This window comes from Crotalus tigris, unplaced genomic scaffold, assembly GCF_016545835.1.
Source record: "Crotalus tigris isolate CLP2741 ecotype Arizona unplaced genomic scaffold, ASM1654583v1 scf7180000023637.1517150, whole genome shotgun sequence".
NCBI lineage: Eukaryota > Metazoa > Chordata > Lepidosauria > Squamata > Viperidae > Crotalus > Crotalus tigris.
This window is the reverse complement of record NW_024100094.1, coordinates 199,027-221,291: the sequence shown is the minus strand read 5'-3', so window position 1 is coordinate 221,291 and position 22,265 is coordinate 199,027. Positions and strand designations below refer to the sequence as shown.

Below are 22,265 nucleotides of genomic sequence, written 5' to 3'. Positions count from 1 at the left end.
GCTTGGTAGAGTAGCTTAGCAAAGAGGTGAAAGCTGAGAATCCAGATAAGATAGAATCTTGCCATGCCCCAAAATCCTTGTAGCTGGCATTTTCATGAATAGGGAGACAGTTGTGAGAGGGCCAGGTGACACAAGAATATTTCTAAAAACATTTTAGTTCACCTTTATTATGACTTGTATGATTCTTTGTTCAATGCTTTTTGCCTTTCAGAATTTATGCTGTTCTTTCCAGACTTATTTCTGGACTACGTAGGCATTGAGGCATTTTCTTTCAATATTGTTGTACATACTGTTATTCCTAATTGTGACTTTTTTTGTTAGTTTGGAATGAACCATTATTGGGTCCTCTAGTTTAAGAATACTGTTAGTATAAACCAGATGGGGTATGCTCAATTATATTGCTATTCTGAAGGGGAACAAAAGTGTATGGTGCTAAAATAAGATGTTAGCCTCCTGAAACTCTTTGCTTTTATTTATAAAGATATGAGCTTCTAGCCTAACTTACACTGAAAAGCATGAAGGAAGTCAGAGAAGAACCTAATTATTCATGATTATTTTGTATACAAGGCCTATTTGACTTAATAGAACTGATTTTCAAGTAAGTAGCACTATAACAGCAACCTCAGTTATGATTTGTAGAGGCTGAGGATAAGCTATTGATACCTGGTGCATCATTTTTTAGTAACTAGAGCATTATAAATAAGGTAGTGCTTAAATGTTTGTGAACCCTTTTGAATTTCCAATTATTTCTGCGTAAATATAACCTAAAATGTGACCTGTTCTCCACATGTCCTAAAATTAAATAAAGAGAATTCAATTAAACAAAATGAATGAAAAACAGTACACCTCGATCATGGGGTGCCTCAGGGCTCGGTCCTGTCCCCCCTCCTTTTTAACATCTACATGAAACCGCTGGGTGAGATCATTCGGCGACATGGGGTGAGGTATCATCAGTACGCGGATGATACCCAATTATATATCTCCACCCCATGTCCTTTCAGTGAAGCAGTCGATGTGATGTGCCGGTGCCTGGAAGATGTGAGGGTCTGGATGGGGGTGAATAGGCTTAGACTCAACCCTGACAAGACCAAGTGGCTCTGGGTCTTGCCTCCCAAAGGTCAACTGGATGGTCCATCATTAGTCCTGGGGGGGGGCAAATTTACCTCCCTCAGTGCAGGCATGCAACCTGGGTGTCCTCCTGGACTCACAGCTAAATTTGGAACAACATCTATCGGCTGTGGCCAGGGGGACCTTTGCCCAGGTTCGCCTGGTGCACCAGTTGCGGCCTTATCTGGACCGAGAGGCTTTACTCACAGTCACTCATGCCCTCGTCACCTCAAGACTGGATTACTGTAATGCGCTCTACATGGGGCTACCTTTGAAGAGCGTTCGGAGGCTGCAGTTGGTTCAGAATGCAGCCGCGAGAGCGATTGTGGGCGCGCCAAGGTACGCCCACGTGTCACCTATCCTCCGCGAGCTGCACTGGCTTCCTGTGGGTCTCCGGACGCAATTCAAGGTGTTGGTTATCACCTTTAAAGCCCTTCATGGCATAGGGCCAGGTTACTTACAGGACAGCATACTGCCGCACAGTTCCCAGAGACCGGTGAGGTCCCATAGATTGGGCCTCCTTCAGGTCCCGTCGGCTAGACAATGTCGGCTGGCGGGCCCTCGGGGAAGGGCCTTTTCTGTGGTGGCTCCGACCTGATGGAATCAACTTCCCCCCGAGGTTCGAACAACTCCCACCCTGCCAGCCTTTAAGAAAGCCGTTAAAACTCTCCTGTTCCGGCAGGCCTGGGGCTGATGTCCCCGAGGGGGGGGGGGGACATGATCGGACTTGCGGTATGATTGTATTATTTTATTGTTTTATTCTCGATGATTGTTTTAATTTTGTACGCCGCCCTGAGTCCTTTGGGATTGGGCGGCATATAAATAAATAAAATAAATAAATAAATACTGAGCAAAATGATCCAAAGCTACATAAAAACAGTCATCATGGACTTTATGGACATCCAAGGAGAAACTAGACTTGCTTGTAAAGAATACCAAGATGAAGATAAAGTTTCCATATGCTGGCCGATTCCCTTCTCTCGGAAACATGCAGGCATAAAAAGAATCTTGGGCTATATAATCCCTAAGGAAGAATTATGTAAGGAACATTCCCTCAGGATATATAAAAGTCATTTTGAATTTTTGGTGCGTTTGATGTGAATTTTGAGGGTGCCTGTGGATTCCAGTCTAACGATTAGACCTTTGTGTGCTCAAATGTCCTTCTGGGTCTGTAAAAATCTTTGCTCTGTATGGAAACGATCAGGAAATGTAAGAATTCAATTTAATAATGCGTGGCTGCATTAACTGGAAATCATCACAGCATGCTTTTATCCTGAATTTGAGATCCCTGGTCAAAGACTTCAATGAACACAGATTCCACAGGAGTGATTCCTAAATATGAAATGTATCTGAGGTGCATGTTAACCCTGTCATTCTAGCACTAAATGGCTCTTGATCCTTCCAGAAAAAAATCCCACCCAAGAAGGACAGCTGCAACTCGAAGAAACTTACAGCAGTAAGTACCTGCTATGTGACCTTCCTTGGCTTTGGCATTTGCTCATTTTCATTCCACTTCATTCTGTTTGGCTCTTTTGCTCCTGCTTGCATGGTTTTCTAGCTCCAACATGATTTTTGAATGCATTGGCAGCAAGAGAGTGGCAAAGCTACAGCCTGCCAAGCGGGATTACAGAGGGAACTCTTTTCTCCCAAGCAACAACATCCCTTTTCATTGTGGATTGCTTCTTAGTTCATAGTGCCTGTGCAAATTGGAATGTGGCACGTAGTGAGTCAGAAAGTGGCTTTTGTGCATGGCTTTCCATCTTTGTTTTTGGGAAGAAGCCTGTGCGGTGTGTGCGTCTATGCATAGATTTCCTCCTTAATTTGCTACAACTTGGCCCTGTGTTTCTTGGTTGATCCCAGGAATCTTCAGCAAAGAATGGCTTCACTCCAAAACAGTGTGGGCAGAAAAAGCCAACTTTAAGCACAGTGAGTGGCTCTACTTCTTCATGCAAATAAAAATGACAGTTAATATTCTACAGGGATCTGAATCTCCACTCCCACCCTGCCCTTAGTTATATATGTTAATCCTAGAAGCAGACCAGGTTATGAGGTGGAATTAATTTCAAGGATGATAAACACTGGAAGCTAGTGCAAAATTGTAGTATTTGGACCAACAGGAGCTTGGTTTCTGTGTCCTTCTCTGCCTTAAGTCAGGCACATTTCTTTAGTCTAATATTGGATAGCACAAAGTTCTTGGGAAACAATTATATTGAGTCTGACTAATAATGAACTTGGAGTTAGAAGTTCTTGTTGCTCCTTCAGCTTTGTGTGTCTTTATTCATCCCTTGTTTTTCTTCCTCGGTCTGTTAGAATAAGTCTCATCCTGATGCCTGCTGGGAAGGGAAGGGACGGAAGGAAGGAAGGGAAATTTTCATGCTTCCTGCCATATTCCCACAACGAAACACAATGGGGAAGCTGGTAGGAGCATGGAAGTTGTTCCTATTCCTACTGGTTTTTTGCCTTTCTGTTTTTTGTTTGTTTAGGTAAGGAAATATCTCTGAAATGATGGCCCAAACAGCATGGGTTTCTAGTTCTTTATAAACTCTCTTTCTAAGGCTGCTAGAGTTAGGAAAATGGGTCTCACATTGTCATTCTTCTAGGTCAGTATGGAATGCAATATATTATATATTTTTTGAAAGTGCTTTATAGAACATTTCCATCAGCACACTATTAACCTAATGAAAAAATTGAAGAGCTTTCTTATAAAGAAGTTTCAAGCAAGGATCTTTCCAATATCTTTGAGCACACTGACTATCTTCATTCTCATTTTCTTTGCTGTCTTCATTTCTTTGGCTGTCAGGGTGGGCAATTTCCAAAGGCTCAGTTGGCCCCAGGTCACCCCCACCGGAGGCACTCTGCTACTGCAGTAGGTGGTCTGCATATCTGTTCTTTCAGGGAAATTTGCATAATGGACTGGGGATTGAAGATAATTAAAGTTCACATTGAACTTCTTTGGGGTAAAGCCCCAATCTATAGAGACAAAGGCTGGTACATGCAGAAACAGGTTACTCCCAGATATCAAAGATTATCTCTTCAAAGGCACAAATGCCTTGCTATCTATACACCATAAAGAACTAAGCCATATGGCTGTTTCCTTGCAAGTGAATAAAAAGGATAAACAGAATTGTGGTAGTACCTGGTTGTATGTAGTAGCATCTGTGCTACATAAGTACATGCATTTTTGCTATTGCCATTCAAGAAGGAAGAAAAAAATGCTCTTTCTCTGTGTATGTGTGTGTGTGTGTGTAATTTAGAAAAATATGACCACAGTATTACAAGCTTACCATCATATTTGGATATTAGATTAGTACTATAATATAAATTGCCTTAACTAAAACTTATAATTTATGTATGTGGGTTGAACAAAATTGAATCACAACATACGCTGTAATCATTCTAAAAGATAAAATAATTCAGAATCATTTTTTTCCCAATGTTCTTCAAAATGTTCAGTTGTTAAATCTGGAAATTGGGCAGAACAAATATCAATGGAAGAGCATTTGAAAATACTTGCTTTTTTTTCCTGAACTAAGTGCAATAGATGGGGTAATTTTTATATAATTATAAAGCAGTTTTTTATTATTTTTATTCCTCATTTAGAAATTAAGTTTTTCTCTTTACTCATGCATAAAATTTTGAAAAACTCTCTTTCATTAACTTTAAAAGAAAATGCATTCGGTTAACTTACAGGAGTTGGGGAAGCCAGCTTCAATGCTTTCTTTCTGTCCACTTCTTTTTTTGCTCATTTTTGGATGTCTCCTATGTTTCCACTTAAATTGTAATTTCTGTTTGCTAATTCTACCACTTGTTCTGTCCTACTTCTTATTCTAGAAATGGAAACCTACCATACAAAGGGATCCAGGAGGCAATCCTCTTGTAAGGCATAGGGTATGTATGCAATAGGGTAAAATATATATCAAATAGGCTGGTTTCTCTTGCAAATTGAACAGTAAATATTCCTGTAGCATAGTGTTTAGGGAAACCAGATCCCCTTGGACACAGGAATCTTGAATGCTTTCTAGTGAAGGAATTATAAACTAGAACCATCCCCACATTAATCCTACTTGTACTATATATTTCTGCTCCTTTGAACAGTGATGAAATGTTCTGGCCTTTTCTAGTTTGGCAAAGACTGAAGTTACTTCAGTTCAAAATGTTGAAAGTATATTTCAGTTTGGTCCCTTAGAAATTATGGGAAATATTGGAATTTCTGAACCAATAATACCAGAACATAATACGTTTCCCCAAAATGGGAAGGAGAAAAAGAGAAGAAAGTATTAGTGGTCTTCAGTGGAGAATTCTGAAGCAAAGAGAAGTCAGCATTTCAGTACAGCATAATCTGGGATCTGAGACTGAATTCTTTTTTGATAGGTTTGGAGGGAAAGTAATATGATATTCATATGAAGCATGAAATAACATTTGATCTGGTTAGCTCTCTCATTACTTAGATGTATATTTGATTCAGGTTTAAGGAAGGACTACTCTTGCATGACAAGTATTGCTTCAGCTCCAACTAACTCTCTCTCATTTGAATTTTTTGTGTTCTTAAAACTGGCTGAAATTGACAAAAGTTCGTATTGTAGTAGGATCCAAGTAGTTTCATAGAGTAATTGATGGAACTTCAGATATCTCTAGTGTGGCTGGATAACGTAGTGGTTAGAGTGCCGCTTCGGATGTGGGAGACTGGGGTTTGAATCCTGGTTAATCCCTACATTACTGGTAGTCTCTGGAAAAAGACCCCTTAATGCTTCATCTTCCTACCTCAGACATGAGAGCTACGTGAATTAGAAGAGTTATGCTGACTTGGATGTTGTCTGAATTAATACAATCTGTGTCAGATGCTAAGGAACGAGGACAATCTGATAATTAAGTGGGCTACTGGAACAAACCATATATGGATGAGACCAGAGAACCAGGAACTGATGGAATACAACAGCAGTAGCGTATGAAGGAACTATAGATAAAAGACCTGTATCCACTCTAACTGAGAAACAGTTACCCAGTGCTTCAACATAGTGAAGAGGAAACTGCTCTCACAACTTGAGGTAGACCAACTACACATTACATCCAAGACTCAAGAACACTTTGAAGAACAATTGGATATGCAACCAACCTGTAGCTGGAATGACACTGTCATCCCCTCCATTACAAAGCTCAGGAGCAAGAGCAAGAGCACCTAGACTTATATATGGTGTCCTAGTGCTTTATAGCACTTTCTGAGCTGTTTACAGTGTCAGCATATTGCCCCCAACAATCTGTGTTCTCATTTTTCAGACCATGGAAGGATGGAAGGCTGAATCAACCTTGAGACGGTCAGGGTCGAACTCCTGGCTATGGGCAGAGTTAGCCTGCAATATGGCATTCTAACCACTGCTCCACCATGGCTCAGAGCAGCTAATATGAGGCACAAGATCATGGATAAACTAACTACGGTCAGCTCTCGGCTGATTACCAAGGCTTAGTGGAGAAGTACCATCAAATAGTACATAAGAAGATGCTAATAGACCTCCCACTAGCACCCTACTACCACCATAACAAAGCAATGAACTGATATACCTTACAGCCACTGTAATCCTAGAGATGCTTGGCTATATGATCAAGAACAGCAGTATATAACCACTATCATAGTCACAGACCTCCCATAAAATGAGGTTAATGGCTAAAATCATGGCAACTCAGAGATTAATCAGTAAAACCCAAAATCAAAGTATCATTTTTTCCCCACCTGAAGCACAAAGTCCAGAAGCAGCTTCCAAGTAGAAACAAAAGTACTTATATTCTTTTCTTTTATCAGCACAGTCAATTTAAACATCTCTGTTAACTCTATCAGGTTTTGTAACCAATCATCCATGGTGGGAATCAAGAAATTTTTCCATTTTTGTGTGTAGAGTAGTCTTGCTGCCGTCAATATATATAAAATCAGAGTTCCAAATTTTACCAATTCAAGAATGAAACTACAATCTCTATATGGATGACATAAAGCTGTATGCTACGAATGAATAAGACATCAACTCACAGATCCACCTGACATTGATCTACAGGGAGGACGTTGGGAGGTCATTCAGAGAAGTGGCTAGATCGTACTAAAGAGAGGGAAGATAGTTAAGATTGTGCAGTGGGACTACCAGTGAGCCACATAGCAGACATACAGATCAGCTACACATACATTGGTATCCCATAGTGACATGGGAATCACAATGAGGAGGCAAGAAAAATAACAACGTCCAAATACCACCAAAGATAAGACAGGTTATGAAGAGCCAGCTCAATGTGAAGAACAAGATCCATATCATCAACAGATACAACCTGATGGTCAACCTTATGGTCAACCCTGCCAATGTGATGAATTGGTCAAAAGAGGGTATGGAAGCTGCCCATGTCGAGACCTGGAAACTTCTATGTATGGAGGTTTCCATCCCAACACCCAGGGACTGTATATCAGAAGGAAAGAGGGTGGGCTAGGTCTAGTAGTCCACTATCTTGGATAAAACTCAGAGCATCCAGGAATACATCCTTAATAGTGCACCAAAGATAAGCTACTAAGAAAATGCCTGAAGCAGAAGCAGACATGAGAGGAAGATCAAACAGGAAGTGCCAGGGCAAAACAAGACCCTGCATGGGATGTACCATTGACAGTGAGATGGCAGACATTGGGAAATTCTTCCAGTGGCTGGAAAGGGCTGGAGTGAAACATAGCAGTATTAGCAGCACAAGAACAGACACTAAAACACCATATCAATAGAAGCAGGGGTCTACTACACTAAGGACCCAAAGGACAGACTTCTCTGCATCTACTTAACAGCCCAACCAAGTAGTTGGGATTGTACACTGGAACACTTTGGGGCTCTAACAAGTTTTAGGAACAACAGTGCTAGGAACTGATAAGAGTAGTCTGGGTGGGTCTTGCAGCAGTAGGAGGAAAAAGCATCCCAGTGTACTGTACCTGAATGTAAAACAGCTTCTATTTAAAATGTATATTAAAGGTGGAGAGGGAACTTATCATCCCCAGGACATACTCTGTATGCCTTTTTATGGAGGGGGGACATGGCGGCCTTTCTCCCCCCTCTTCTCAGTGGAATTGTGGAATTTGGAGCCATTCTTTAGAAACAAAGGCAATGCTATAATCTAGCAATTTGCTTTGCACTATGCCTGTTTCCCACTGACTTATTTTATCTGAACATAAAATAAATAAAATAGTATGTGATAAAGCAGGGTTTTAAACTATAAGAGATTAAAAAGGTCATAGAGCTTTATTAGTAGTGTTTACTTAATAGATCAACATATTTCTTTACTAATTGTTTTTAATATGTTACAGTTTAAGCTTTGTTAACAATGGTTGAATATGATTTTTACTCACTATTATGATCCGGACGGTTGCTTGTTTGTTGAAATATGTGATTGTACCTATCCTTATTTTACCCCAATTCCTTATTTCCTTCCCCTTCCCCTTTCCTTTTACCCTTCCCTTTACCATACCTGTATTGTTTCTATTTTTCATAGAGGAAGTTTGAGGGCAACAAAAAGGGTTTTTTGTTCAGAATCGTTGAATCTGAGTTGTGAGCAGTGGGCTCTCACAAATAGAATTTGATAAGGTGTTACTTAAATTGTGAGCTTGTTCATTTCTTTCCCATGAAGCATTATTTCAGTTTCAATCCAAAATTCTTTCTTGGAAACCATATTCAGCTGGCCTTTAATTTAGCTCGCTGTTAGAATTACTTCTCTCTTGTTCTCTTGAGAGTAATTCTTCCTAGAAGAAAACCCTTTCGTTGTTGATTCAAAACAAAAATATAACTATAAGCAAGGCTTTGTTCTTCAAAACCGATTACCGTATGCAGGTAGTCCTCAACTTACAACCATTCGTTTAGCGGCTGAAGTTATAGCAGCACTGAAAAAAGTGATTTGTGACTGTTTTTCACACTTTCACACTTTTGACCATTGCAGCATCCCCATGGGGAACCCAGATTTGCTTATCAACTGTTACTAACTGAACAACTGTGATGGTTCACTTAACAACTGTGGCAAGAAAGGTCATAAATTGGGGCAAAATCTGCTTAGAAACCGCCTTGCTTAGCAACAGAAATTTTGGGCTCCATTGTGGTTGTAAATAGAGGATTAAGTGTACATGTTTAAAATCTAGTTGGTATCAATAAAATGTGTCAAAATCACTGTGCTGCTCTATAACTCTTCTTGGAATCCTCTCCCCTAATTAGTCCTTTACTCATTTCATTTGGCTATGCTGTAATACAAGGCATGTAATGCTGGGTCTTTTTTGTACTTCAAAGTACACCAAACAAACTGCAAAGAGTCTTTCAGTGGGAGAAGAATGCCACAATGTTTTCCAACTTTCTGAATTAAAAATGTCTTGGGGAACAAGTAAGAATTCCAAGACCTCCCAGCCACTAACTTATGTTGGGTTCCTCCCAACAGAAGAAGCAATTGGGAGTGGCGAAAGAGAGGAAGAAAATGGGCTGTCCTCCCAAGCATCCTGTGGCTAAACTCAAGAACAGTGTGGTAAAAAGTGTTTGTTTTTTTTTTTTTTGGTTTTCTGATTTATCTGGAACATGGCCAATTTTGAGTTAACAGGTCGGGCAAGCAGGTTAAATAGGTGAACTCATCAGGACTAGTTGAATCCATTACAAAGCGAATCTACTCCCAGGTGAAGCACAAAACAGATTTTGTATTGCAGGGGTGTCAAACTGCCGGCCTGCGGGCCGGTTTCATGACACCGGAGCTGCGCCCACCCCATTGCCAGCAATGGCGAAAAAGTTCCGATACGTTGCGCGACGTTTGACATGTCTGTTATGTTGGGATCCAGAGGGCTATGAGTATCCAAAGTGGGAGGAAGGAAAATGAGTAGCTATAGAAGTTACTTTGAAGAGTTTCGTAAGTCTGTCACTCCCCAGAGAGGCAGAGACAGCAATAAAATAACTGATCTAATTCCAATAATCTTTTGAACAGTAATTCTTGACAAATACATGACGTAAGAAAGAAAAAGAAGATATGAGTGTAGGGTGTAGACTACTACAATCTTTGGAGATTGTCACTTTTCATCCTAATACTTAGGTGAATTTTCTAGGCAGCATCCTGTAGTTATAGTAGACCAAACCAGCATGTTGTACAAGTTGAATTTACATAACTCTGAGCAGCTAAAACTTGATATGAAGGTCTGTGTCCTTATCTCAGTGATCACTGGTATAGCTATAGTAAGGCTATCTTCTTCAGAAGGAATGTTGCAGCTATCTTCTTCAGAAGTATAGATTTGAATCTCTCTTTCTTATTAGACTGTAAGAGCTACATTGGTCATCCTGGGTCCAGGGAACAATTTTCATTTTCTTGGTTTTCTAAAAAAATTACAATTGGCTTCATTGTTTAAAAATTCCTGCAACATGCAGCGGTTCTAAGGTTTCTGAAAAAGAATAGAGTTGGTTGAATTGTCTATGGAGCTTCTCAGTCATTCCGGTCATGGATGTCCCAAAGGTGCTTTTTCAAGAGGCAACTGGACTTTTTTTATTTTTCTTTGAAGATGTTTTGCTTCTCATCCAAGAAGCTTCTTTAGTTCTGGGCTTCTTGAATGAGAAGCGAAATGTCTTCAAGGAAAAACAAAGAAAGTCCAGTTGCCTCTTGAAAAAGCACCTTTGGGACAACCATGATCCAGATGACTAAGAATCCCCATAGACATTTAGCTGTGCAAGTTGGTTGAATTGTTTATGCTTCAATTGCATTTGAGGGAGATTCATTTCCTAATTCTCACATAGTACAGAGTTTATGAACTTTGCGCCTTTTAGAAATAACTGGATTATTTAGATATTGTCCTAGGCTTGGCAGCATAGTCTTCCTGGCTTGATAGCTCCCTTTTTCTCCTTGTAGCATTCCTCCAAAAATCAGCAAAACCGGACGTGTGGTGAATGTGAAGCCTGTCTGCTGAAAACAGACTGTGGCCGTTGTGATTTCTGTTGTGACAAGCCCAAATTTGGAGGGAAGAACCTCAAGCACCAGAAGTGCCGCTGGAGGCAATGCCTGCAGTTTGCAATGGTTGGTGCACCCTCTCATCTGTTTTATTGTGCTCTCTATCTCCACTTTGCTACTTGTAGATTGTAGTATTTTGTAAGCCATTTCATGCTTCTCTGTGCTAAGTGTGGGTATCAAGAGCTCATACTAACAAAGCCTTGCATGTTGTAGGTCTTGTTGCAGTACGTGCATTTTGTTCAAAAGCATGTTGTCGAATTGTCAGATCTAAAGTCTGTATATTGTCAGGATTGATCAGCTTGCGTTTCTTTATTCCAGAGATGGGCGGCCTGAAATTGAATTGTTTATAAATACCTCCTGGAGGTGAATAGCAAATTCTAATTGATTTGCGTTTGAAATCTTTTCCTTTAAGATTGATCTGGTTGCAGTGACAAAATAACACTATAGGAAAAATAATAATTCATTTTCCCTTTTCGTTAGATCAATTCCTGCATTAAAATTGCCAGACAATATTAAAGGTGTAATAGGGAATGCAGTCAGTAACTCCTCTATATGTGCTCCTGTTTTAGCCTAAACAAACTATCTCTGATCACATGCACAAAGGGGGAATATATACATTAATTAACGATGGTAGACTCATTAAATTCAAGCAATACTGCCACTATATGCACTTCCTTTGGTTTATATAGATTGATCACACGAGTTTGAAGGAAATAGGGATTTATTTATTTTATTTTATTTTTATTCACATTTTTGAAGTGCCCATCTCTCTTGGGGAGAGGCTCTGGGCGGTGTATAATAAACTGTTAAAATATAAAAACACCACATAACAATTACGAATTTAGAAAATGTAGAATTTAAAAGGAGCCAAAGATTATTAAACTCTGTTAGAAATTAATTAAAAAGACAAAGGGAGAACTCTCAAGGCACCAACCACAATGGGACAAAAATTGTTCCATAAGTAGCCTGAGAGCCCCATGCCGTGTAGGGCTTTATAGGTCACACTCAACACCTTGAATAGGATCTAAAAGCAAACACATCCAGTGTAATTCTTTGGATCAATATATTTAAGGGTGTGTGCCTCTCTAGATAGACTGTGTCTAAAACAGTGGTTCTCAACCTTTCTAATGCCGCAACCCCATAATACAGTTCCCCATGTTGTGGTGACCCCCAACCACTTATACATCACCGGGTGCCAGGGGCGTGGCCAAAGAAAAGGAGAAAAAAATGGCGGACAGCCTTGTTTGGTGACCCCCGTGAAATGGTCGTTCGACCCCCAAATGGGGTCCCGACCCACAGGTTGAGAACCACTGGTCTAAAAGCTATTGTGGGAGGAGAACAAATTTTACTTGGCAAGATGAGATTAATTTGAAGTGGATTTTTAAAAAATACAGGCTACAAGAATGACGTGGAAAAAGATATTGCACTGGATATACTATACAAAAGAAACTGATTCCTTAATGATTATATGAGGTATATAAATACCAAACCAAGGAAGTGACCTGGATAATTTTCCTTCAATGGATTTATTGAAGAGGTTTGTTAAAACTCTGAAGAATTTTGTGAGAAAAGGCAAAGAAAAAATAAAAGGAAATCAATCTAGACACTAAGGGACTTCAGATCAAGATTGTTAGAAGTAAAAGTAAGGAATAAAATGTTGGTCTGTTTGGTCAAGGTTGAAATAGATACATTGTTATCTCTTAATGGACTTTTAATGACATCAGGATGGAAATGAGACTAAGTATTTGTTTATAGATAAGAAATGGGAGATAGGAAGCTTATTTGTTGTATTTCAAGAGAAAGTGACAAGTTATTAAAATTGTTTATACTTAGGAAGAAGGGGAAATGCTTTTTTTCCCTTTATACTGTATTGTTTTTTCTTTTCTATTTTTCTTTCTATTTTTTTCTTTTCTGAACCTTCTATTTTTTTCCTTTTATATTGTTTAGTTTGTATTTTTACAGTTATGTTTAATATATTTTAAAAATAATGATCTGTAAAGGAACACTGTAGTTTTGGAGGGTATCGTTTTTTTTACTTCCAGCCTCACTCTTTGCCCTGCAATGCTGGGGACTCTCTCTGAGTTTGGTCACATTTATCTGGATTGGATTTATAGGATCTTTCTTTAGAGATAACAAGCTTTGCTCCTTTTAGATCCAGGACTTCCTGCTCTGAAGCAGTCCCTGCTGATTTGGCATGGTATGATTGAATGAATACATAAAATGACTTTTGAAAGAGTCCACTTTTCCTTTTATTGATGCTGTAACTATTGAAAGATTGAAATTAATAGTTTCTGCAGTCAATAAGTGCTGCCTAGTTCAGTTTAGAATTATGCTTGTCATTCAGATCTTGGTGTTCAGATATATATTACGGCCCAGTGGGGTACCAACTTCATCATTAATCAGGAACTATGATTTATATTCTTGATGTCTTTTTTTACATTTTATTCCTTAATTCGGTTATATGAATACAAACTTAAAAAAATTAAGTTGGAAAGCTTTAAATAAACTTTTTGATAGGTTGCCTGACTAATAAGGTTTGGTTCAATAAACAAGGAAAAGGAGATATTTGTGTGGCAACCGGTCATTCCAGCTTCTATCCAGAGTTTACACTTTGATGGACAAAATTCCATTCTTCAGCTAAAGGATATAAATGGATGCCTCAAAGGATTATGCTTGTTTTGGAAGTTAAGTTTGTTTTCGGTAAAACAAAATAACAAACCATTGGTCTCGAAAGAGTTATTTCTTTTGGAAGTTAGTTTTGTTTTCAGTAAAACAGAGTAAGGAAGTATTGGTCCAAGTGGACTTTAAAGCCTTTTCAGTAAACTATTATCAATGCCATATATATTAATGAATTTCATTCATTAAACACAGTTACGATTACCATATTGTGCTATGTCAAAATTTGGGGTGTTTTTTTTTAATGATCTGTTACTGTATAAACCCAGCCATGTATGATTTCTCTAGAAGATTTTGTGCAGATTTATCTGATGTTATATAAAGCCTACTTGCGTTTACATGTTTTGACTCTATCTCCAGGTGTCTTAAATCTGACCTTGGACAGACAATAAAATATTTCCCTGTCTCAGTACTGTTTGTTTAATAAACCTTATATTATCTTTTCCCAACGGTTTATCATATCTGGATGATTTTTTGCTATATTTTAATCTTGTATTGAGATTAACAAGATTAGGTTAAATACCTTGCTCTGGAACTGGCAAAATCATAATACAGTCCAATCTTCACAGGATTAGCCAAGGAACATTATTTTTTTAAAAGTTTTTTTATTTACAATACAGTTAAAAAAGAAAACATTGGACATGATGTAACATTCCAGTATAAACATTTGTGTCAAGTTATTTCTCTTCTTACATTTAGTTCTATATCTCTATAGATACATATAGGTTTTTTATACAATACTGAATTCATTTCTCTATTTGCTAGCCTAAAATTATGTACATTTCCATATTGATGCTAATCTATAACCCAACAGTCCTCCTCGACTCCCACCAATAGTAAAATTTATCCCAGATTTCAAAGTATTCAGATCCACTTTTATCCTTCAGTTCCATCGTAAGCCTGTCCATTTCAGCACAAGATAGTATTTTGCATAGTATTTCTTCCTCTGTGGGAGTTTCTTTGTTTTTCCATTTTTCAAGGAACATTATTTTAAGTGGCATAAATATTATGAAAAAATCAGCTTGACCAGTTGTTTCAGCTCAGTACTTATTCCTGAATGTAGCCAATATTTAGATTTGGAGAAAGTAGGAATTCAAGCAGGATTTTATTGCTTACCAAGACTAACTCCAGTTTCTTTACTTCCTTATGGAGAAATGAATTCATCACCCATTTATTTGACTGCAATGGTGGGTTTTAACTCTGAGCTGAATAGCTGTACACTAGTGTAAAATTTGTAAAAACTAAGGAAGAGCCAGCAGGAGAGAACAAGAACAGCAGAAAGGAACAAACTCTTGATTTTGTGTTGGCCTAACTTAGACCACATACGATTTACATGGTTTTTTTTTTTGAGCAAGCTGATCATACAGCGTTAGTGGCTTGGATTATAACTTGGATTAGCTACTTAGAAGTGTTTCTTTATGCACACTTACTAAGCAGTTTTAATCTGCTGAATATAGAAGGCTGAGATTCTCAAAATGATAAATTCTTTACATAATGAAATATCTACACTTGGCATGACTTTGGAACGGATGTTTGCATGCACGACTAAGCATTATAAGCTACATCTATTCTTATAGATGAAATAAGTAAGCGGCAACATAGAGGGAATGCAAAAAGAGATGCATGGACTCTTAGGTATCTACTAAGATGAATTGGATACTGTCGTCTTTTTCTTCAACCATAAAGATGGAGAGACCCAGAAAAGTACTCGAGCAAGGACATATATTCCTAAACACTCTATTGTTCTAATGCCCTAGCTGTGTTTGATATTCTATAAACTTTGCCCTGGGTGGCTTGCATTGACCTATCTTTGATCACTATTCCTGACTTTATTATCTCACTTGCTATCCTGTCTGGACATATAAATAAGAGACCTGCTCCAATCCATAGCAAAGATAAAGAAAAATATTTAAAAAGTGTTTTGGAAGATAGATGAGTTGGAAGAAAGAAAATGTGCATGCTAGCTAAGTATTTTACAGAAAAAGACAAGAATTGTAAATGAAATATATCTTGGAAGACTACTTCTGGCCTTTGTATAAAAAAACAAAACTAGTCTTTTACTATTCTTACCATGTTTCCCCAAAAATAAGACCCAACCGGAAAATAAGCCCTAGCATGATTTTTCAGGATGCTCGTAATATAAGCCTCACCCCAAAAATAAGTCCCAGTTAAGATCGTCAGCCAGACGGATGCATTTAGTACCGTATTTCCCTGAAAATAAAACTAACTGTAAAATAAGCCCTAATGCGTCTTTTGGAGCAAAAATTAATATAAGACCTGGTCTTATTTTCAGGGAAACACGATATATATAATTATGGGATTCTTATCTGCAGCAACAGAAACTGAGAACTTCTATTCCACAACTTTGATCTAAGAGTGACATAAACCTTGCAAATTAAAAAACTCGCATATAAGTTCCTTCACAGAGCCTTTGGAAAGATTTGTGAGTTTTTTGTGTTGTGAGTCTTTGGAAAGATTTTCTTCTAGAAATAGATGTATTAACTAAGAAAAATTATGGTAGCTCTGTTGAGAGCAGAGGAATATGGATTGTCTGCTACAGTGAATGGCTCATATTTGAATGAGTTAAAACAGCTCTATTTTGACTGCTATTTTTTTGATGCCTTTTAGTAAAAAATGTGGTTTCACTGTTCTAAGATCTAGATCAGTGGTTCTCAACCTTTTTAATGCCGCGACCCCCAACCGGTCGTAAGTCGAGGACTACGCAACCGGTCGTAAGTCGAGGACTACTCAACTGGTGCAGCACCGTTTGCAGAATGGGATTTTTGGCGGGCTCAGCAGGGCAGAGACAGCCTGGACAATTCCTATTGGCTTTTGAAAGCCAATAGAATTAGACTCTATTCAAGAGAGTCTATTCTATTGTCTTTCAAAAGCCAATAGAATAAAAGGAGTAGCACAGCTAAGGAAAAGGGGGAAAAATGGCGGACTGCGTTGTTTGGCGACCTCCGTGAAATGGTCGTTCGACCCCAAATGGGGTCCCGACCCACAGGTTGAGAACCACTGATCTAAATATTCGTGTATACCAGCTTTAAAATCCTGCCATTTTGTGTTCAGATTTCTTATATACCCTAGTTGCCTTAACATCTCCAGCTTGATCTGTCCTAGCTGTGCCCCTATTCTGCCTTGCAGTTTCTTTTGTGGGGCAGGAGGATGGTAGGGAAAAGATATGCTTTCTCATGATTTATGTTGTTTTGTGATGTCTTGAGTGTGCTTGAGGGAAAATGCGCCTCTTGGGAACAGACCAAGGAAGTGGAAGGTTTTGTGTTGGGTCTGTGGCTTCAGGAAGACGCAGGCCATTCTAGTGCACTGCTTGCTTTTGTAATAGGGCTCCTTTGTGGGTAGCTGCTACTTGTCATCTCCACAGTTTGCTTTTCTTCATTAATTCATCTCTTCCCTTCCTTTCCCTAGAAGCAGCTGCTTTCTAAGGAATAGAGGAGCCCAGATGGAGTGGGGACAGTGGCAGCGGGCAGGAAAGTCAGGAGGAGGAGGAGGAGGAACAGCTTCGGTGGCCACAGCCACAAATCAGCCAGGATCAAGCAGGTGGGGCAGTAGGGAGCTAAGGGGTGTGGCCAGAAGCAAGTGGGCAAAAGTCAGCTTCCAGCCAGAGGCAATTACCCACCCACTCAATCCAAATGTTGCTGCTTGTGATTCTTCTGCCGTTGAATATCCATTGAATATGGGAACTAGCTACTAATACATGATTTCTCAATGATATCTTCCTTGTTATTCCACCAAGTTCCCTTCAAGCACAGCTTTATTCCAGCTTGAATTTGGCAATGAGCATAAGCTAACTTTTTCCATGAGGGTCTTGACAGGATCATGATCTGACTCTGAACAATTGGAGATTCCCAGGCTGCTTTTTTCCAGGCAATTCCTTCATAACTTTAATTACCTTTATGATGACCTCCTTCTTCTCCAGAATTGTCTCCATGAGGTACCTCCCTCCTTCCTGCTGTCTATTACTTTGTAGTCTTGTGTGCTGCCCTGCTAGAAAGCCTGAATCGAAGAAGCAGGACTGGAGTGTATTGCACGGAATTCTTTCTGGGTTTTAATTTGGTGCTACAAAATGGCTAGATTTCAATTTTCTGGGCATTTACTGTCTTTATTGTAAGATTAGGGTCTTGATTGCCCATTTAGAAAAGAGACATTAGTGATTGCTTTACTAGTTTGAACTATTTGTGAATTCTAATCCAAATTACCAGTCTGAATCCTGCTTTCCAACTTGAAATGTGTAGCTTTCCTTGCAGACAATTTGGAATGGACAAGTATAATAATGATATAGTTTTCAGCTCAGCATTTTGTACTTTTTAAAAATAGAAAAAATAGTGATTTTCAGTCAAAAGACATACAAACCAATACACTTTCCTATGGGTATATAGGCAAGAATATGAGGCCAAGGACTGTAAATGACATTCATCTTAATATATTTTTCATGGCCATTGAAACAATTTGTAAAGGTAGATTTTAGTGTATCTTAATTGAATATGTTATTGTGAGATGATATATTATTGCTTGGGACTTGAAATAATTAAGACATAACCTGTTACATGCTGCTTAGGATAGCATCCGAGCCAATAGGATCCTTTGGTTTTTACTCTCTGAGTTCAGAGAGGTAACCGGGGCCTTATTCTTCCCTGGGCTGGTAGGCAAGGCTGACTTTTTTCATGTTGAAATTTCCAATGTTAGAGCTACCTCAAAGGGCCTTTAAGCAGAGACAAATGGGTGAGGAAACGAAAACATTTTCCATGTGCTTTGGAATAGCTGAAAGGTAAATTTAAGAACAAGAGCTGTTGAAGAGATGCCAGGCCTTTTGCCTGCTTGACTTGTTATAGGAATTTCCTCATGGTTCATTTCAACCAATATCTTGAAAGGAAGACAATGGTGATGATTGTGATGGTGATGATTCACAAAACATAACAATCCAGCAAGGTCTTAAGAGTAAGGTTAAAAAAAGAAACAGCAGTTGTCCTTTCCCCCCTCAAATTAAACCTTTAGCTAAGCTCTGCCTGGAGGTATGTAAGGGCTAGTGGGCTGATATGTCTTCATTCTCAAGTTTGCATGAACAATAAAGAATGAGCTGAATAATCTACACTTAGTTTTTTCTCTTTCATGCCCATTGTCTCCTTTTCGTATTTTTATTAGTATTTCTTTCCTCCTCCTCCTCCTCCTCCTCCTCCTCCTCCTCCTCCTCCTCCTCCTCCTCCTCCTCCTCCTCCTCCTCCTCCTCCTCCTCCTCTCCTCCAAGCTGGCTCTGATAAACTACTACACATTTTTCATCTGTGTAAAGACCCATTGTTACTTTGGCATTGTTTTTGTGTTGTTGTCCCTGGTGGACAAACTAAGCCCCACAGATAATAAATTTTCCATTTTGTCATTTGAGCTACAGTTTCCCCAGAGCTGAATGGAAGGAATTGATGGTCTGGGCCCTTTTCCCTTTTCTCGGATAGAGATTCTGTAATTACAGGAAAGGAGGAAATGTCAAGGACTGATTTCAGTTGATCTTGGGCAATCATAGGGTGATCAGGCACGGGAGTTGGAAACTTCATAGGAATTTTGTCAGTGTGTTTTTTCTATCAACTCTTTTCTTTTTAGGAGGGATTATCTTAAATTTACTACAGGTAGTCCTCAGCTTACAACCACAATTGAATAATTTCTGTTGTTAAGTGAGACATTTGTTAATTGAGTTTTGCTCCACCTTTCTTGCCACAATGGTTAAGTGAATCACTCCAGTTGTTAAGTTAGTGGCACAGTTGTTAAGTGAATCTGGCTTCCCCATTGACTTTGTCAGAAGATCTCAAAAGGGGATCACATGACCCCAGACACTGCAACTGTCACAAATATGTCCGTGGTCGACCATCCGAATTTTCATCATGTGATCGTGGAGATGCGGCAATGTTCATTAGTGTGAAAAACGGTCATAAGAGTCACTTTTTTCAGTGCTGTTGTAGTTTTGAACAGTCACAAAACAAAGTGAGGACTACCTGTAATGCTATACCAGCTGTGATTTCCGGTAAAAGCCTTGCTTACCAGCCCAGCATCTAATATATCGGTAAGTATACTTCATGGCAGATTGGCGTTATGCATTATTTTAGCAGACTCCAAATCCACAGAGTTTGAGAATCTGTATTTTAACGTGTTGCTTGTATAATGGTTTCACGCTCTGGAAAATTTGTATCCAAATACCAGCCTCTGGAATGCATCCCTGCCTCTGCAGCCACTTACAAAGAAGCTCGCAACTTTTCTCGCTAGGAATATGTTTTTAGAGAGTTTTCTGGATTTCTTGATCGTTGTTGTATCTGAAAATTGGAGTGGCAAAGCAAGTGTTTACAGAATTGCAAGGGAGGAGCTTTGCAAGATCAGGAAAGCTTCTTGATGAGTCTTGAAGTACACAGCCGAGAACAGGAGTGCTCACAGTCGTGCATAAAGAGGGCTCCGCAATTTGTGTATCTACAAGATGTTACGCTTAGATGCTTAGATTTCAGTTTTTGAAGTAACTGCGCGCCTGCCTTCGCTCAGCACAACCTGGTTATTGAATTAACCTGTTTTTTTAATGTGATTAAATTTTAAAAAACATGAATAAAAAGTAAACAAGCAAGAAAAAAAGAAACAAAAAGAATCAGAGAAAAAGCAAGATAAGAATGCGAGAAAAAGGAAAGAAAAAAAACAGCTTCCCATTTTTGGTACATGTGTAGATAAAACATACATCCAACTTGTATTCTAAAATTAACAATAGTCCACATGACGCCTATAATCGCATACAACTCTAATCGTCCAATCCCAGAGTCAAAATTACATGTCTCTTAGTTTCTCAAACTAAAAAGTCGAAAACAGGCTTCATTGTTTTCTGGATTCACAAAATATGCTGAACCATAAAGTAAACATTAATTTAAGCTCTGAACAAAAATCCAAAGGTAGTTTAAAACTAGCCAACCTTAACTTGCTCTATCTGTGCATCTTCCATGTACTTACTGGCCAGGCTAAGTAGTCTCTGTATTAGCTCTATACCATATGCAGCATACTGTACAAGGCACGAAGCAGCTCCTCTCATCAAATCATTAAAGTAGCTGCGTCTTTTTTCAGGCTTGTGTAGCTGCAAGATGCTCCTGTCTGTCTCTATATGGGTGTCCATTCATGATGATTTTGTCTCCCCCCCCCAACAAATATAAAAGATATTAGCTGATTAGGAAATTGTTAATTGTGTTAAAATTGCATGGAATTGAAATATTGCACTGGCTTCTCAGTCATTCTTTAAAAAAAAAGAATAAAAGAGGCTGTTGAAAACAAGAGAAATGGGCAGAAATAAAAATAAGCACAGAGAGATGAAAAGCCTGGATATCATTGAAGATTAATCTTGATGCTTTGAATACCTACTTGTTTGCCGAATTTTACTCTTTCTGTAACAATAAATGGAGATCCTTCCTCCTTCCCCATCCATCCATCCATCCATCCATCCACCCATTTCACTTTTCATTCCCTTTCTGTTCTGCCTGAAGGGTAGGTGGGAATATGTGTTAGAATATCTGGTATATACAGATGGAGATCAGTTAATTTAAACATTAAATTAAAAATTAGGCTTGGGGATTTCAAGGAAATGGCGATCTAATGAGATGGCTTTATTGTTTTTAACATCATTTTTCTTGGCTATTTTGTTACTGTTGTTGTCTTTTAATTGCAGTTGTTTTAATATTGTGATTTTATTCTTTTTATTGTGCACGATTTAGTGTCACTTTTCCATGAGATTGGAGGCTAATTAAATATAAGTAAATAAATAACAGCGTAGATGCGTTTCTCATCGGTAAATAATCCTTAACTGCTTCCCTTAATTTGAAGTGATAATATTTTCTGACTCTTCCTAAGACATCAAGAAACTCTCAATTGCATGAAAGCCACTTGGAATTAATTAAAATACTTGTACTAAGATTTGTAACACAATCCTTTGGTGCAAAAAAATTAAAATAAATAAACTGACTTGGACTACACAAGTATCATGCAAGTTGGAGGTTGGGAAAGAAAAAAGACGGTTCTAGTTTAAACTGACAACAAAAATGTGGCTATAGTTTCTATATTTTCCGCTTAATATTTGCAACAGGAATCTGAGTAATAAAACATTGTTTGCATCAATTTATCATGTTCCTCATTTGGCATTTTTTCTTTTAACGGTTGGAATGTTGAAAGATTTCACCACATTTTTATGAATTAATCAAAAGCTTGTTAGATTCCAGATGATTTTTAGAAATAAGATGAGAGGGATGTCTGGGACATCACATGAAAATAGCACTCCAAAAGCTTGCTGATACTTGCTCTATAGAGGTAAAATAATTAAAAAAGAGAGATGTTTGTCCATCCTTTCCCCCTCTTCCCATTCAGTGACAAGCTTTTGGCTTTGGAGATTTTCTAGGCTTAAAATTTCAATGGCTGAAGCAGCTTGTTGCTAATGCTGCCACCCAGCACTAAATTTTGGTTTTGTATATGGAGGAAAAGGCAATCCCATCATTATG

At 38.6% G+C, this 22,265-nt stretch overlaps 1 protein-coding gene across 16 annotated transcripts in view; it reads left to right on the top strand.

The window, feature by feature from the left end:
• Positions 1-22,265, top strand: part of MBD1 (methyl-CpG binding domain protein 1) — a 74,570-nt gene that overhangs the window by 40,816 nt on the left and 11,489 nt on the right. For 8 of the 16 annotated variants that reach the window (XM_039320421.1, XM_039320417.1, XM_039320418.1 and 5 more), the window contains 5 exons: positions 2,513-2,563; positions 2,968-3,033; positions 4,939-4,995; positions 9,535-9,618; positions 10,975-11,139. The exons of 1 other annotated variant lie outside the window; for it this stretch is intronic. In XM_039320421.1, the coding sequence (XP_039176355.1) occupies positions 2,513-2,563; positions 2,968-3,033; positions 4,939-4,995; positions 9,535-9,618; positions 10,975-11,139 (423 nt within the window). The remainder of the gene's footprint in view (positions 1-2,512; positions 2,564-2,967; positions 3,034-4,938; positions 4,996-9,534; positions 9,619-10,974; positions 11,140-22,265) is intronic. 7 more of the 16 variants (XM_039320422.1, XM_039320430.1, XM_039320433.1 and 4 more) reach the window with 5 other exon arrangements.